General features: G+C 38.7%; 1 protein-coding gene across 1 annotated transcript; it reads left to right on the top strand.

Moving 5' to 3' along the window:
* The first annotated feature begins 4,770 nt into the window (after window positions 1-4,770).
* Window positions 4,771-17,682, top strand: LOC132545512 (uncharacterized). The gene is made up of 4 exons (XM_060209195.1): window positions 4,771-4,816; window positions 5,046-5,238; window positions 10,639-10,769; window positions 17,579-17,682. Exons 1-4 carry the CDS (start codon window positions 4,771-4,773, stop codon window positions 17,680-17,682), a joined length of 474 nt encoding a protein of 157 aa, XP_060065178.1.
* The last annotated feature ends 377 nt before the right edge of the window (window positions 17,683-18,059 follow it).

Below are 18,059 nucleotides of genomic sequence, written 5' to 3' on the forward strand. Positions count from 1 at the left end.
TAAGTATAGAATCAAACCTTTTCTGGTCCTTCTCCTTAGCTCTTCAAAAGTTCATAATTAACATCATATAGGGATTCTTATAACCAAAAGCTTTCATTCATTGAAAATAATAAACAGCAAAAGTGCCAATTTACGTATTAACCACCTCCCTCTGTAACTATACTAATTTTTTTTATTACAACTTTCCAAACGGTTTGTGATTTGTTTAGCTTCAAGTTTTGATGCAACATTTTGCTAAACCTTTATTGCATAGAACCCAATGTGCTTGTAATTATCATTTTCCTCTACGATATATTCATAGTTCAATGTACTTGTAACAGAAAGTGCATACTGTTATTCCTTCAAATGTATGTAAATCTCGTAATCTCAACAGCTGACGTTGCACGTTTAAATTTATCCTGACGAACACACCTAACAAGAATCATGAATCTTTAACTAATCAAATACAGATTTAAATGTTAATGAAATACATAATTCTAAGGTTGATGATCGCTTAACACTTTAATAATCTTTACCCATATAAAATGTTGCTTACCTTCTCGTCCCGCATTTTCTCTGCCCCGGCCATGGATATCGACTCGAGAATTTCGTAAAAGTCTTCTTCGTTCATTGTTGTTTGTTCCGAAATACTGTCTCAACGATTGTCCGCGGTTTAAATACTCAAAAATCTGCATTATTATGTGTTTTTTCGCGTTATTACCAGTTTAAAATCTTCGTTATTTCGTGTTTTTTCGCGTTATTACGAGTTTTAAATCTACGTTATTACGTGTTTTTTTCGCGTTATTTCGAGTTTTAAATCTACGTTATTTCGTGTTTTTTCGCGTTATTACGAGTTTTAAATTTACGTTATTACGTGATTTTTCGCGTTATAACGAGTATTCAGTTTGCGTAATAACGCGTTTATTCGCATCATTACGTATTTATTCACGTTATAACGCATTTTTTCGCGTTATTACGTAAAAAAACACGTTACTTCGAGTTTATTTACGTATTCACATGTTTATTTCGCGTTATTGCATGTTTCCACGTTTTAATTTTTCTGCTTTGACACCATTAGGCTTTCGTACTAAACCTCTTACTTTTACTAAGTAAATATATCTCTTCTTAATCTAATATCATTATATCCGTAAACAAGTAACACATTACCTAACGGTACATATATTAAATACATAAAAATATTTCATCAAAGACCAATAGGTGTTATAAAGAAGGGTAAATAACCAAGTATAATAATCAAGGCAGATAACTCTGTATTTCCCTTAAACAAAGGGCAGATAACCCTTGCATAGGATTACACAGTTGGTGTTAACTTCTTAAGTGTACAGTCAGGACCTATATCTAACCTCGGGATACTTGAATTGCTTATGCCTCTTGATTCCATAGGGAACAATTACAATAAACATTAAGCTGCATGAATATTTCGAGTTTCTGAGTTTGATAGTGTGGTACTTGTTCCGGTTAGATTGTATTCAGATACCTGTGATTTTGTAGCTTTAAGTGAGCACCTACCTTTTGTGTACGTCTCCGTCATCTGAAAAAGACTGTTCCTTAACAGGCACACGTCACTGATATGGGTTTTCTCTTTTTAAATTGTCACTCTTTTGTATTTTCTACATGAGATTCGCTGACGTCCATTATATATTGTGTATATCCATACGGAGATTGCAAAATTCTATCATCTTCTGATTTTTTTCCCCTGCTATATGTACTAGAATTGTGATAAATAATACCTGCATTTCTTTCTACACAAATGAAACGTGATATCTATGAATGCATAGATACATACATAGATATCTTCTGGGTGCTGGTTGTTAGACCTATACAACAAAGTTATGATGTTACTACAAGATACTGATGGAGATGAATGTCAGCTTTAAAAATGAAGGACGTGTTTGTATTGTCCCATGTTTATCAAGACTTCCGTCGAATGAATTTAAAAATCATCACATGATTTAATTTATGCAGCTTAACCTCAGGTTTTAAGGCGCAAATCTTGCATTTGCACTTCACTGTTTTATTACTTAAAAGAAATCCTGTAGAATCCTATTTTACAGTATATATTTAACCTATTTCCATCAAATTTCAACGATATTCCTCAGCAGACAAATCCATCACATTTCTTCCCGAGGTCACGTCCCATGTCGCGGGGCCTCTCAAAACAGCGGGTTTTATCTGAGAGATAAAAACTTTGATAGCTGATATCGTTACTTTTTCAAAACTAAGATAGAACCATTGGTAAACAAAAAACATACCGTAGAATAGAAGCTCGTTTACTAATGTGGATGATTTTTTGGACAGTGGTGTTCCTTACACTTTGTCGATCTAAGCCTCGTCTGTAATGTTGTGTCACTTTATCGCCTTTAAATGTTTTAATCACAGCTAATTCTAGGGATTTTCTCGACACAAAATACAGCAATAGTTTAGTTATACGTTACATCAATGACAATGTAAAATACCACCATCAGAAAATGGCGGATCACACACATTATGCAACAGACGAGTAATTACGGTAACACAATGCTAAAATACCACCGAGTCGAAACATAAAGGATCTTACAGATATTTGTAGTAAGATTAAAGATTTTATAAATTCAGTTCAAAAGGTTCTTTAAGTTTTAGTTTTGTGTTTACTTTACTTCCTGATAACAGCCTTGGCCATTTAAGGACGTGCTAGGTTTTCGGTGGTAGCAAATGCTATACCGTAATATCTGTACATTTCTTTTTTGAATTATCATAAGTATTCTCGCGAGCTGTACTGGTCGAAAGTATTTTTTATGTGTCTTTAAATGTGTAGTTGCAGCCTGTGTAACTACCACTAACGAATTGCCGTATCATACTCTCAGCAATTATTGTTTAATGTCCATATTCACATTAGTTTTGATATGTGAATTAAAAAAAAATACATCCCAGCATTTATGACTTGTGTTACAATATATAACTAAAGTGATACTATATAATATACATTTTACGATGACTGACTAAACATGCGAGTCTCACATGTAAAGACTTGATTTTTTCTGGTTTTTTTTAATAATCCCCATTCATGCTTAAGCTATGTGTTTTGTCCACTCTTGATAAAGAGGACAACGTTTTTTGGTCCACATTTCCTTCTCTGTTGTACATTGTATATAACTCATCAAATAAATGCCCCGAACCAAATTTGGTCTGAAGCTTTCCTGGGAGAAGGGGAATCAATCTTGTATGAATGTTAGGTCTGTGCCCCGTGGGGCAGGAAGGGCGGGGCCCACTAGATGAAATGAGGTAAATTCTTAAAAATCCTACTCCTCCTGTAGGAATGAATGGGTATTATCCAAATATGGTATGTAGTATTCTTGGTTTTGTATGAACTGTCCCCTAGGGCGGGTGAGGTGGGTACAATTGGGAAAATGTAAGTTCTTAAAAAATCCTTCTTCCGTACAAGGATGTTGTCCATGTTTGGTCTGAAGCAATTTTTATAAATAGTGACCAAAAGACCGATAACCATAATGGAAAGGACATCAAAAATGATTTGTCATGTTTGGAATTCTTTACTTAATGGATAAATAGCTAAGTTAGCCAGGTGAGCGATGCATGCCCATTTGGCCTCTTGTTTTATGTACAAACTGCTTTCTTTTATATCTTGCCAGGTATCCGTAGTTAATCGATATAGGACAACAGTGGCTGATAATCTACTAGGAAAATGAAAGCGAAAGTGAAAATGATACCGACGTAGACTTTTAAAAAAAAATCATAGCCTAAATAGATATAGACATACAAAACGATAACGTACAATACGGAATGTAGTAATATTTAGATTACACGTATAGAATATCTAATCAGTGATATAGATGACAAATGAATTGATAACTCGAATGGCTATAAAGAGTACATAAACAGCATTCATCGCTATATGTTTACCATTTAATAAAACTGCACACATGGGATATATGATATTACATTGTGCGCAATGTACTGTCTCCATCTTATTTAATATCAATAATGAGTTCCCTAGAATGAAATTCATGAGGAAATCAAAGTGCTCTCATTGGGAAATCCTCTACATAAGTTTCCCTATGAGGTGTGAAGCTGGATGTATTTCATGCGCTTTGGTAGACATTATGATATTATTAACTTTAACCTGGTTATTTGGATTGACAGAAATGTACATGGCAAATGCGTCGGCGAAGGTACTTACTCTTCTGGTCTTATTGTCCTTGTATGTTTTCTTATTGGTCTCTGTACAGCTTTCTTTTGTTTATATTCTTTCGTGGAATTTGATTTTGAAGTAAAATTCTGTTGGTACGAATGTTTTTTGTTTTGTTTTTTTTTTTTTGTTGTTGTTGTTTTCAATAAAATGTATTATATTTGGATCAAACAATATTGGTCGATCAGAATGATAAATAATCAGAATGATAAAAAATCAGTCAAAATATTGAAAGAGCCAATCAGAATGTTAAAAAATCAGTCAAAATATTGAAAGAGCCAATCAGAATGATAATGAGAATAAGAAAACAGTCCATCAGACATGTGAAAATTTGCATTTTGATCTTATTTTTTTAGTCGTCACTCGTGTTACCGACAACACGTGGATTTGTTGACATTAACGACGGAGAATTTAATTCCTGTCAACACAGGTTGCTATCCGAAGCAAACTCTTTCAGAAAACGTATTATTGATTTATGAAACCCACGTGGTCGAACGAAGATAAGGGTACGGCGGGTTACATGCTGAACCCTGTTTTATTTGTGAGGAGGATTCAAACTAGACAAGTGATATTCTGAACCAGACAAAATGATATCGTGGACCTTATCAGTATTTTTGGCGCTCTGTCTTTCAGGTACGTAACCATCTAATCTTTTAAAATTAATTCTGGTTATACAGATATTTTTTATAATACACCAACATCATCTAAGATTTCTGACAAATCGACATAAGATGTGTACACGTTACATGAAAATGGCCACCCTTGTTCTTTATAGTGTGTGTAAATCTTATAATTAGCATTTATATACAAACTTTATTGAATTTGAAATTCCGTTTTGCTTGTATTTCATGTGATGTGACAGTTGGAGGTGTGGATGGTGGGGAGTGTTGTAAAGCTCACTATGGGTTGCTTTCGATGGCAAACGATGAAATGTGGTGTGATGACTACTGCTGCCACAATGTTTTACGTTCGTACTACTGCTGTGACGATTTTGCTCTCCAGGCCTCCAGCTGGGAGCGGGAGGACGTGTGTCCCGATTTCTACGCACAAAATGTGTTAGTTTTTTTTTCTTACTTTCTTTTTTGCTTTTATGCCCTTTGTTCTTTTGGGGGTTGTTTCACAGTAATATGGAAAACGATACCAGACCATAATATACATGTACATGCACGCTTTTGCATTGTAGCGGTACATTAATCAGTCTAATGAAATCATATTAATTATACCCAATATTTTCCGAAAACATTTGTGTATATTATAGTAGTATAGTATGTAGGCTGTGACTCTCAAAATGAAGTGCAGCACCTCCTGCCGGTGACATGTGTCAACCCAGATGAGGTGCAAAACAAAATAAATGGCGGCGGTATAGTCACCTGGATGAGGTGTTAAAACAAAATGGCTACCGCATGTGTCACCATTTTGTTTTTACACCTCATCCTGGTGACACATGCGACAGCCATTTTGTTTTGCACCTTATCCTGATGACACATGCGACAGACATTTTGTTTTTGCATCTCATCCTAATGACACATGTGACAGCCATTTTGTTTTTGCACCTCATCCTGGTGACACATGCGACAGCCATATTGTTTTTGCACCTCATCCTGGTGATACATGCGACAGCCATTTTGTTTTTGCACCTCATCCTGGTGACACATGCGACAGTCATTTTGTTTTTGCACCTCATCCTGGTGACGCATGCGAAAGCCATTTTTTGCACCTCCTCCTGGTGATACATGCGACAGCCATTTTGTTTTTGCACCTCCTCCTGGTGACACATACGACAGTCATTTTGTTTTTGCACCTTATCCTGGTGACGCATGCGAAAGCCATTTTTTTGCACCTCCTCCTGGTGACACATGCGACAGCCATTTTGTTTTTGCACCTCCTCCTGGTGACACACGCGACAGCCATTTTGTTTTTGCACCTCCTCCTGGTGACACATGCGACAGCCATTTTGTTTCAGCACCTCATCCAGCTGATTATACCGCCGCCAGTTTGAATTTTCGACTTGTCTGAGTTAATACATTCCGCCATATTTTGCATCTCATCTGATCGACACGTGTCACCGACAGAAGGAGCTGCACCTCATTTTGAGAGTGAAAACCTTCATACCATACTACTTATAATATTTTGTTAGCGTATGATACATATTGCCGTATACTGGTACGAGACTGCCGTACGATTTCCTGTAGCGGCATTGATAGATATTTAAGAAAATTAACTATTATGTAATCAGTAATAGACGTGTATCTCGATTCCCTTAAACAATTTGTTTCCATTCTTGCAATGTATCAACGCGGTTTGATGATAACTTATCATCAAACCGCATTGATACATTGCAAGAATGTGACTGTTTCAAGTTGTATCTGATGTATATGATCAACTGGTCGTATGTAAACCAACGAGGATATGAGTTGATTGTTCACTGAAACAAGCTCAAACCCGTCATCTACAAAAGTAAAACTGAAAGTAGCTTTTGTTACCTTGAAAGGCGTAAGTAAACCTGACTGATAAGAAGAACATGGTATGTAAGCTCTAGACACGCTGACATGATATAGAAAAAATAATGATAAATAAACCAAAGAATCAAGTGTAAAATAACTTAGACAAACTATAACTATAATCCATTATTAGTTAAAAAAAAAAAGAACATTATTAGAATGGAAAAATGGAAAATAGGCAACACAATTTGTGGATATACCATTTTCTCGGGATAACTTTAAATCTAAACTATCAATATCTGAACGTTCTGCTTTTAATCCTCCATAAAGTTGGAAATACCTACTAATATATAGCGGCCCCATTTCCCAGAATCTACATTTGTATGTTTGCAGGATACGTTTCATCAATTGAGCTTATATGAATAGGTTGAAGTGGTCCTGTAATTGATGAAGTGATCACTGTGACAAAGAGTTAAAAACATATAACTTAACAGATTTGTGTAAAAAAAAGTGTATACATGTTATTAACAAATGTAAATATAGTTGTCTTGTTAAAGTAGCTATTACTTTTAACATAATTGTTTATGTTAAATCCTTCTATTACTCGTTTATTGAAATACTTTTTTTTTTGTCGCATCATTTTATAAACGGGTATATGAATGGCTGTCATTGTGATAGTATGTTTTACAAAAAGGATAGAGATATAAGATAAGATAGAGATCTTAAGTTTGGACAATACCATTTCCACATCATGCTATTTGGTATGGCAGCAGTACCACTTACATTTATTAGGTTGATGACCAATATATTGATGAGATTACAACTTCTTGTTGCCTGTTTCTATGATATTATATATGTAAAGATACATGTACACCTAATGCATGTCAAGGCGGTTTTGGGCTGCCTTAGAGACAGCGGAAAGCAGTAAGGCCATCAAAATGTCAGTTTGGTGAGGAGCAACTGTACCGTTTAGAACACAGGGAAGGAAGAGGAAAGATCAGACCAGACGACAAGAAAATTCAGGCAATGATTGATTTTCCCCTTACCACAAACGAAAAAAAAAAAGGATTATGTTATTACATGAGTGGGTATTGTCAACATTTCGTCAGTGATCAGGAAGGATCGGTCTAGACTAATCCGATGGACGGATGACAGTATTCAACGAACTGAAGGACGCAATGACCAGAGCACCGGTAATAGAAAACCTAAATTTTATTAAACTCTTCAGAACACAGGAAGATGCCACCGATTTAGCAATCGGGTTATTAAAGGCTAGTAACATCCTATTGCATATATTAACAGGACACTTTTACCGAGAGAACAAAATTATTCTACAGTAGAAAAGGAGTGTTTGGCCATCGTATTGAGCGTAGAGTAATTTCCCTATTATATCAGCGATGTACGGTTTACAACACAAACTGACCACAATCCACTGAAATGGCTCGATAGGACAAAACAAAAGGATCGGAGACTATTAAGATGAACTCAGGTCTACCACAATTTTACTATACAATTGAATATAGTCGAGGCCAAGAAAATGCCAACGCAGATGGATTTTCGCGCGTGGAATAGACACTTTGTAAATAATAAAGATTGAAATGTAACTCAAAGTGTAACTCATATTGACGTTGTGTAAATAATAAGCTGTGTAATATAACTCAAAGTGTAACTCATATTTACGTTGTGTAATTAATAAACATTGAAATGTAACTCAAAGTATAACTCATATTTAAGTTGTGTAAATAATAAACAGTGTAATGTAACTCAAAGTGTAACTCATATTTACGTTGTGTAATTAATAAACATTGAAATGTAACTCAAAGTGTAACTTATATTTACGTTGTGTAAATAATAAACATTGAAATGTAACTCAAAGTGTAACTCATATTGACGTTGTGTAAATAATAAGCTGTGTAATATGACTCAAAGTGTAACTCATATTTACGTTGTGTAAATAATAAACTGTGTAATGTAACTCAAAGTGTAACTCATATTGACGTTGTGTAAATAATAAACATTGCAATGTAACTCAAAGTGTAACTCAAAGTGTAACTCATATTTAAGTTGTGTAAATAATAAGCTGTGTAATATAACTCAAAGTGTAACTTATATTTACGTTGTGTAATTAATAAACATTGAAATGTAACTCAAAGTGTAACTCATATTTACGTTGTGTAAATAATAAACATTGAAATGTAACTCAAAGTGTAACTTATATTCACGTTGTGTAAATGATAAACATTGAAATGTAACTCAAAGTGTAACTTATATTCACGTTGTGTAAATAATAAGCTGTGTAATATAACTCAAAGTGTAACTCATATTTACGTTGTGTAAATAATAAACTGTGTAATGTAACTCAAAGTGTAACTCATATTGACGTTGTGTAAATAATAAACTGTGTAATATAACTCAAAGTGTAACTCATATTTACGTTGTGTAAATAATAAACATTGAAATGTAACTCAAAGTGTAACTCATATTGACGTTGTGAAATAATAAACATTGAAATGTAATTCAAAGTATAACACATATTTACGTTGTGTAAATAATAAGCTGTGTAATGTAACTCAAAGTGTAACTCATATTTACGTTGTGAAATAATAAACATTGAAATGTAACTCAAAATATAACTCATATTTATGTTGTGTAAATAATAAACATTGCAATGTAACTCAAAGTGTAACTCAAAGTGTAACTCATATTTACGTTGTGAAATAATAAACATTGAAATGTAACTCAAAGTATAACTCATATTTACGTTGTGTAAATAATAAACTGAAGTGTAACTGAATAAAATGAATAATATGAAAATATAACAAAAGTGTAACAAATATTACTTTGCAACATACGTAATTGGATGAAAATTATAAAAAAAAAATTCAGTTTTAGTGAGATTTTTATTGAATTCCATCTCTTTCCCCTGCATATCTACACACCTTGGTTGCTATGAGTGCATCACTCATGGTATCACGCATTATCACTTCAAATTTCCACAAAATGACATATCTATTGAAACCTGCTATGTTACGTAATATCAACCCTCCATTGTAATGAATTGTTATCAGAGATATTTGTGATATATTTAGTGTTAAGTATTTAAAAGACTGAACACTTATGAGTCGCTACGATAAGACAGCGTGCGTCTGTAACCAACATGTTGTAGTGCTGGTTGTTATATTGATGTCGGGGAGTAGACTGATAAATTATTGTTCGGGAGTGGATCTATATATTGATGTCCGAAAGAAAACAGATAATTTGATGTCCGGAAGTAAATTGATGTTTTTATATCTGTAAATGTGTTGATATATTGATGTCCGGAAATGGATAAATATATTGATATCCGAAATTGGTATTGTCACAAAAATCACAATATCTAACATAGTTATAATTTTCTTTTTTTCCCAATACATATTTACGATATTTACAATACATATTTACAATATGTATACTTTGTGCGTTATATTACATAATACACATCACATGTATGAAGTTAATGATACAGAAAAAGATAAGTAAGTGTGCAGACTGAAAATTTGTGTTTCTCAAAAGATCATTAATACCAGTGTTCATTGTACTGTTATTTATATTAACATTTATTTTACTTTTGAACTCATTTTAAAGCATATACAATAAAGACATGATAATGTGAATATTAATAAAGACATGATAATGTGAATATTAACATAATCATCTTTTTAGACAGACATTTTCGGTCTGGTTATTATGATGTTGAATTTTTAGAAATTGATTTTGCTATAAAACGTAAATGTTGCTTTTCCATATATAAGATGTTGAACAAACACTGTGTTTTGTTATCTATACTATGAAGTTTTCTATCAGAATAATGTGTAACATAAATTGAAGCATTCACTGTAATACGCCAATACTGTTTTTATACTGGATTGCTGTAGAGATATATTCTATATTAATATTACACAGTGTTTTATATACTGTTCTATATAAACATATAGTGTAACACGTGTCTGATAATATTGTTATTTCTATTAAAAGCTGGGTTCCGATCCTGATCAGTCTTGGTTGCCTTGCGTCAATCATCGGTTGTGGTGTGTGCTGCTGGTGTTGTTGCTGTAGGTCTAGCTCGCGGGTCGGTGGAGCTGTGATAATGGCACCAGCAAATCCAGGTATGTCCAGTCCAAACAGTGCCTGCTTATGAAACACAAAGTAATAGTAGTGGGTTTTAATAACTCAGTTTTCACATCTAAGACTTGTATTATCTGTCGTGGTGAACATTGTCTTTTGTAATTAAATCAGCTTATTCTTTACATTCCCAATTATACCTTGATGTTATTTCAGCATTCATAGTCCGTTGTTTTCCCAAAATATGTTCTGCTGTAGAATTATGATATGAAATTACTATCTTAAACTCTTTATTTTGTCATATAGAATACTCATTTCTGTATTTTAACTTCGGTTCCAATTCAGCATTTTTTCTTTCTGTTTTTTTCTTACCTGTTGTGTATTGTATTTTCAATTAAGATTTACCTTCATTATTTCGTAGTTTAATTTGTAATATCAATCTTATGTACCGTTGGATTTTTGTTCCTGCAATAAATATAATAATTCAGCATATGATAAAACTTTGCTTAAAATTATTTTCACAAAAGGTAATTTACATCAAAAACGGAATTAACGAAATAATAACAGAAATTAGAAATATTTTACGAAAAATGTGAAAACTAAGATTGAAAACAGAAAATGTGAAAATTTAAAAGAAAATGGCAGGTTAAAGCTATGAGCCAAACATCTCTGTTTTAAATGCAACTTTAGGTCGTGAAAGCAGAGGGCGTTCAAAGATTGTACAAAAGACACACAAGTGATTACTCTATTTAAAGATTTAGAGTAAGATATAGTAGAGCCAAACAATTATTTAAACTGCATTATACAGCTGTTTCGTCCTTCTATGACCCGTCCGTGATACTAAGGTTCTAAATTTTGAAGCCTAGGAGGCTTCTAAGGAAAATCCAATTTGAACGATTCGAAATGTGGCATGCAGGTTTCGGCAAACCTCGTGGACTCAAAGTCCACCAGCAGTGTCTACCACCTGCTATATTAAAGTTTGTACAAAATACATACAAGTGAATAACACCATATAATGATTAAGATTTAGATATAGTAGAGAAAAAATAACACTAACGGTAGAAGACTGGTCCATATACAGCTACATTCACGCACGCATATCTAAGTCCATGACTCAAACTTTTTCATCATTTTCTTCATTTTCTGAATACTTCATCGTTATCTAGATTAAGCAAGATACAGTTTTCTATCTTTCGCTTTAAAATCTTGTAAATGCTATACAACCCGACAATGAAATCCGGTAAGAGAAAAAAAAATTTACGACACCGAACCCGTTTTAGGTAGGAGCCTTATCGTCGTGTCATGCTAATTAGATACGTTGATTTCCTGCCTATAGCTATTTTTTCACTTCAAACAACACCTACATCTTCATAGAAAATAGTACAATGTTTATTGGATATTTTGATATTTTGATATCAACCTACCAAAAAGTGAATGGTAGATTCACAAGGACAAGCATAGAGAGATTCCGCATGTGGTGTTGAAGAAAATGTGTTTGTAACATTTAATTGATTTCACATATGTGCAAGTTAGAAGAAAAATGTATTATCTTTCCATGGATATATGCTTTATAACTCTTCCGCTGTTGTAAGCTTAATAAAGCATTGCCTGAATGTCGAGACTTGCAAGGGTCGCTTTTCTGACTATCTTTCTGTGACAAAGTAAAATCGCGGATAGATAATCGGAAACCTTCGATTTAGATTTCAACTAAATTTTGCATGAATTATCACCACAAATCACATATTTCAAACTCATTAATTCCGACTTGGCGACCACTTTCAAGGCTTTTGAGGACCCTGAAATATATTCAGCTGGTCTCTTGATCTTAGAATCTTGGATCTTTGGTAGAGTTTTTTTTCTCAGGGTGTACATGCAATGATAATTATATAATCATGTTGTATATTGACGAGTCGGTGTGGCACTTAGTTAATTTAATAGCCCGTACATGTCTGGGTTTCCACCTGGTGGGAGTGGCGGTTCATCCTGGTCCTTTGGACAGGATGTCCAGCCCCAGACTCAGGCAGGCCATCTTGGCCAGTTCTGGGGTCACTCCCGGCCCGCTGGACCGTTCCCATTCCCTCAGGGGTTTGGGTTTTTACCCCGTGGGTCTTCACTCGTGGAACCCATAGGGGTTGGTCTCTCCTCTAGGAGATGTTATAGCAGTGCGGAATCCCCCCAATGTTCTGCTACTTCGGGGGCCTTGTTGGCCGGTCGTATAAAGGTTTGCCAGACCTTAAGGACTTCCGCCTCCAGCGCGGACCCGTCGGTCTCCTGTTCCCAGGGGTCGGCTTCGGGTCTCCGACCCAAGCCTACAGCTACAGCTGTTGGTCGCGCTGCGTCCAAATGCCATAAAGAGGAGTTCCCCTCTGCGGAGATGGCTCCTCTGGCGGCCCCTGTTCCTCCCAAGGGGACTTCGGTCTCTATTGAGGAGGAGATGGACATCGAGGGTGCGGGCTCGGCGGAGGAAGACGATGTCATTCATCTTTCTCCTGGGCCAAGAGGGTTCACAAGGGGAAGATGGCCCTGAGACTGCTGAAGCCGAGGCTCAGCATGTGCTTTCTGGGATGCGGGTCCTCCGGGCCAACATCTCCCGGATTCTCAGGGCGGAGGTATGCCCACCGCCTCAGCATCGTCGGCGCCTGAATCCACCATCCTTCAGGGTTCCCTGGTGGCTCCTCGGGCTTCCGTTCGCTCAGATCGGTCTCTGCCAGAAGGCAATATCATGTCTTCGGTTCTGGCCACGGCCCGGGCTCCGGTTTTAGAGAAGGACTCCTTCTCTACCCGTGCTCCCAGTTTCACTTCGAGGTTTTAAGGTATTTGGGTTTGTCGGTCTGCAGCTCAGTGTTGGTGAATTGTCGGAGGCTTCAGCTTCCGACTATGCCACACATGATGGGCAGCTGGCCTCTCAACCAGCACAGCTGGAGTTGAGACAGCTGGCTGCCTGGCCCGGCAAATCAGTGGACCAGGTGGTGCTCGATCCCAAAGAGCACCACAGGATGGAGAGAATGTTGCACCTCTCCATCCAAGTTCTGTCATACATAGACTTCCTGACAGTTTGTCTATACAGGGTATCCGATTTGCCTGAGTGTCGGTTATCCGAGACAGAACAGCCGACATACAGGACACGGCAGCCTTGCAAGTTCTCTGCTCGTCAATGCCGTGTTGGCTAGGCAGTTTTCAGTTCTGAAATTCCGCCCAGTCCAGTAACCCTACCGTTTCCGCTTGTTGAATGCCCCCTTCTAGGGCTCTACCCTGTTCAGGGGAGCTCTTCCTTGGGTTCAGAAGGATATGAAGGAGGACTCGGTCGCCTCAGCACTTCTGGTGAAGAGGTTTCAGGCTGAGAAGGCCAGTGCCTCGCAGGGGTCAGTGCCTCCTAAGAAGATGGCGAAGTCTTCGGCTGCTCAGTTTTCTGCACAGCCCAAGTCCCAACCTCACTTCAACGGCAACAAGGGGAAGGGTAGGAAGGGTAAGAAACCTCCTGGGGGCAAGAAGAAGGGTTCCTGACTATTTCTGCTTCTTGGCCGCGAAAGGCGAAGGGTATGGCCGGGTGGACGGTGGTTCTCCTTTCCCGGGCTCATGTCCTTCTCCTGCAGGCTCAGGCTCCGGGTGGGCAGACGATTCTCTGGTCTGGCAGGGGCTCGATCTGCCCCATCCGGAACTCCCTGTGGGCGGACGTCTCTCTGCTTTCCTTTCCCAGTGGCAGGATATTACAGAGGACGCTTGGGCTTTTGTCGGTGGTCAGGGAGGGTCTAGGTATTCTCCTTCTTCAGGATTCGTCCCTCGCCTCCTGGCCGTTTTTGTTTCTTTCCTCCTCCCGGGGATTCAGAAAGGGCACGGGTGCTCCAGGAGGAAGTAGGGACCATGCTGCCAAGGCAGAGATGCCCTTGGGGCTCACGACAGCTCCTTTGGTGTTCACCAAGTTGCTGCTGGTGTTTCCTTCACTCACGCAGAATAGACGTCCACATCTATTTCGACGACTCCCTCATGCCTCTTTTGGTGTGGGAATCGTTAGTGAAGGACACTCGTCTGGTCCTGAAACTCTTGCTCAGAGTCGGCTTCATTCCTTCCAGAGAGAAGTCAGAGGTTCCTTCATATTAGGACTTCTTCTTCCTGGGGAACCATTTTGACATGGTTCGGGGCTTAGCCCTTCCACCTCTGGAGAAGTTTGAGAAGGTCAGGGCTCTGGCTCTGACTTTCATCACTTGGTCGCTTGTCCAGGTACATTGGTTCCTCAGTTTTCTGGGGTATCTCAACTCCTTGGCATATGTGGTCCCCCTAGGGAGGATTCACATCGGACCTCTCCAGATGTTCCTCCTGTCTGACTGGGTTCCGTCATCCAGGAGGCCTGGATCCCGCTTACCCAGTCGGTCAGGGAGTTCTCTTGCTGGTGGACCATTCAGGAGAACGTTTTCCACGGGGTACCTCTGACAAAGCCTATCCCCTCTATGATCCTGTTCATGGACGCGTTCATGACAGGAATGTGAGCTTACCTCGATGGCCAATGCCGCTTGGGGGAGTGGTCTGGCGAACAACTCTCGGAGCACATCAGTGTACTCGAGATGAGACTGTTCATTTGGCTCTGCAGTCCTTTAGGGGTATCCTGCAGTCCAAAGTGTGGCTACCGACAACAGTTGTCGCGTATCTGGAGAGACAGGGGCCACCAGGTCTCATGTCCTGTGTGCCCTCTCCATCCACATCCTTCTTCTCTGCCAGGACATGCAGTTGACCATAGCGGTCAAGCATCTTTCTGGCAGGCTGAGTGTGTTGGTGGCCACTCTCCAGGCGCCACCAGCCGGTGTTGACGGAATGGCAGCTGTGTCCCTTGATTTTCAAGGGGAATTGTCAGGCGTGGGACAGACCTATTATAGACCTGTTTGCTACTTCCCTGAACAACCAGCTAACCTTCGTCTCCCCGGTCCCAGACCGTAAGGCGTGGGCTGTGGACGCCCTTTCTCTGGAATAGGAAGGGACGTATGCATATGCATTCCCTCCCTTCAACCTGGTGGGCAGGGTTCTACAGAAGTTCTGGGAGCATCACTGCTCCTTACTTCTGAGAGCCCCTCTGTGGCCGAGGCAAGCTTGGTTTCAGGAGCTCTTGTCGTTTCTGGTGGAGGAGCCCTTGGCTCTCCCCACCAGACCGAATCTCCTTCGCCAGCCTTGGCCCAGAACGACACACTCTTGACCAGAGATCCTCCACCTTCACGCGCTGAGGCTATCTCTGGAAGCCACGCCAAGGCAGGCTTTTCTCAAGAGGTGTCAGATTGCATTGAGCAATCAATCAGGGCTTCCTCTTCTGCCGTCTACCAGTCACGTTGGATGATCTTCTGTGATTGGTGTGTCGGCAAGGAAGCTTATTCATTCGAAGCCTCTGCATTTGATTGCGGACTTCCTAATCTCTCTGTTTAGGTACCGCTATCTGCCACCTGGCACTATTGCTGGCTATCGTACAGCTATTGCCAGAGTTCTTGCTTGTTATGGCAGGAAGGAGATCGGTTAGTCCTCCTCTCTTTCTGCCCTAATCAGAGGCTTTGCTATGAATAGAGTTGTTTTTAGCGAAGAATCAGGTTCCGGGGTTCTCGCACGATCCCATCAGGATCCTGGCTGTGACTAGCTCGGAGGAGCGAGATAGGTTGCTTTGTCCTTGTCGGGCTCTTAGGTTTTATCTTCATAAAACCAGGGGGGCGGGGCTCTCGATCCCGTCTGTTTTGCCCATTAAACAGGGGCAACGAGATATCTCCTCCCAGTCGGTTTTCAGGTGGGTTTGCCAGGTGATTTAGTATGCTTACGAGCATTTTGATGATCTGGCTCGGGCGAGAGCGAGAGCGCGATCTCACGAGGTCAGGGCCCTTGCTTCATCCTGGGCCCTTCTCTCAATGAGTCCTCCTTTCAGGAGGTCATGTCTGCAGTATTCTGGCAGGGCAGGGATACCTTAACAGATTTTTATCTGTGATCCCTAGCTTCCCACTCAGAAGGCCTGTATTCATTGGGACCTTTGGTGGTGGCATAGTCAGTGGCTGGGCCTCCTCGTTAGCCCCGGGCCATGTCTTTCCGTACGGCGGCATGTGGGTACACCTGCTCTTTCACAGAGAGGTCCCTTCCTTCACTTTAGCACTCTGTTCTCCCTCCCTACTACTTTGGTTGTGCTGAAGGGGCTGCCTGGCTTCTAGTCACCACTACGGTAAGACGAATTCGCATACTAAAGTTATGGTAATTATTACTGAAATGAAATTGAGGTGTTTTAATGTAAAACCAATTTTCATGATGTAATACTTACCATAACTTTATGGAGTCCCACCCTATCCTCCCCTCTTCCTTATCTGCCTGGCTGCCCCTCTGTGGGGTTTACGCCATAAAGGTTATTAGAGGAAGGGAGATCACTCTGCGTTCCTGCCGTGATGGCTCATGGATCGTAGGGAGGGCGGGATTGTTTTTCTTTTGAATCTTTTGTTGTTGGGATACAAAGATGGGTGTAGGTACTGTATTTGCATACTAAAGTTATGGTAAGTATTACATCATGAAAATTGGTTTTACATTAAAAAAACCCAAGTTTCCTGTCACAACCTATAATCTCTTAATATGCATAATATCGACTGTTAAAGATTTTTTGACAGAAATATGAAATGAGGTAATTGATGTGCAGTGATACATTTTACCGGTGTGAAAAGGTGATTAATATGCATCAGTTTCATTTACAGCTGTAAAAATGATGCATTTGTTGGTTTAAGGTGTACAAGTGTAATAAAATGTTCATTGTGTAGTAATATAATTTACTGGTGTGGAAAAGAGATTAAGCATTACCATGTGATTTGTACGTGTGAACAGAGTTATTAATGTGCCGTACTATGATTTGCAGGTGTGACGGTTGTCAATACAAACGTAACCAATAACCACCAACAGGTCCCAGCCATGACTGTCGGGAATCCAAACACGTCAGTTAATCCGTACAACAACGGCTAAAATCAGCGCCAAAGCACCAGTGTATAGTCTCGAATTAAACAGGTGCATTTGTGTTTAGGGCGGACGAGTTTTCTTTATTTACTTTTTTTCTACATTTTTGTATTTATATCCTCTTTAGAAATAATATCATTTGTATGCTTATCGATAAGAGAGAATTATATAATTTGGAATTAGAAGCATGCTTTTCTTTCATTGATGACAAAAAACTTGAGAGGAAAATTATAATTGTATTACCTCACGAGACGAAGTATTTGATCTATAGCTTCAAACATAAGAACTATGCAAAAAATATCGACATATTTGATTGAATAAATTTTATTAGTAAGACAAGCAATTTTCCATTTCGTTACCAATGCATTTATAATTAAAAACTGAAA

The sequence above is a fragment of the Ylistrum balloti genome, unplaced genomic scaffold (assembly GCF_031769215.1).
Source record: "Ylistrum balloti isolate Yb309-2 unplaced genomic scaffold, AGI_CSIRO_Ybal_v1 Utg369850, whole genome shotgun sequence".
Lineage (NCBI taxonomy): Eukaryota > Metazoa > Mollusca > Bivalvia > Pectinida > Pectinidae > Ylistrum > Ylistrum balloti.

Excerpts from the sequence above, each read along its gene's own strand:
- LOC132545512 (XM_060209195.1), top strand. The coding sequence starts at position 4,771 with ATGATATCGTGGACCTTATCAGTATTTTTGGCGCTCTGTCTTTCAG. Across the intron at positions 5,239-10,638 it reads GATTTCTACGCACAAAATGT|CTGGGTTCCGATCCTGATCA; the intron begins GTTAGTTTTTTT and ends TTCTATTAAAAG. Across the intron at positions 10,770-17,578 it reads AATGGCACCAGCAAATCCAG|GTGTGACGGTTGTCAATACA; the intron begins GTATGTCCAGTC and ends TATGATTTGCAG.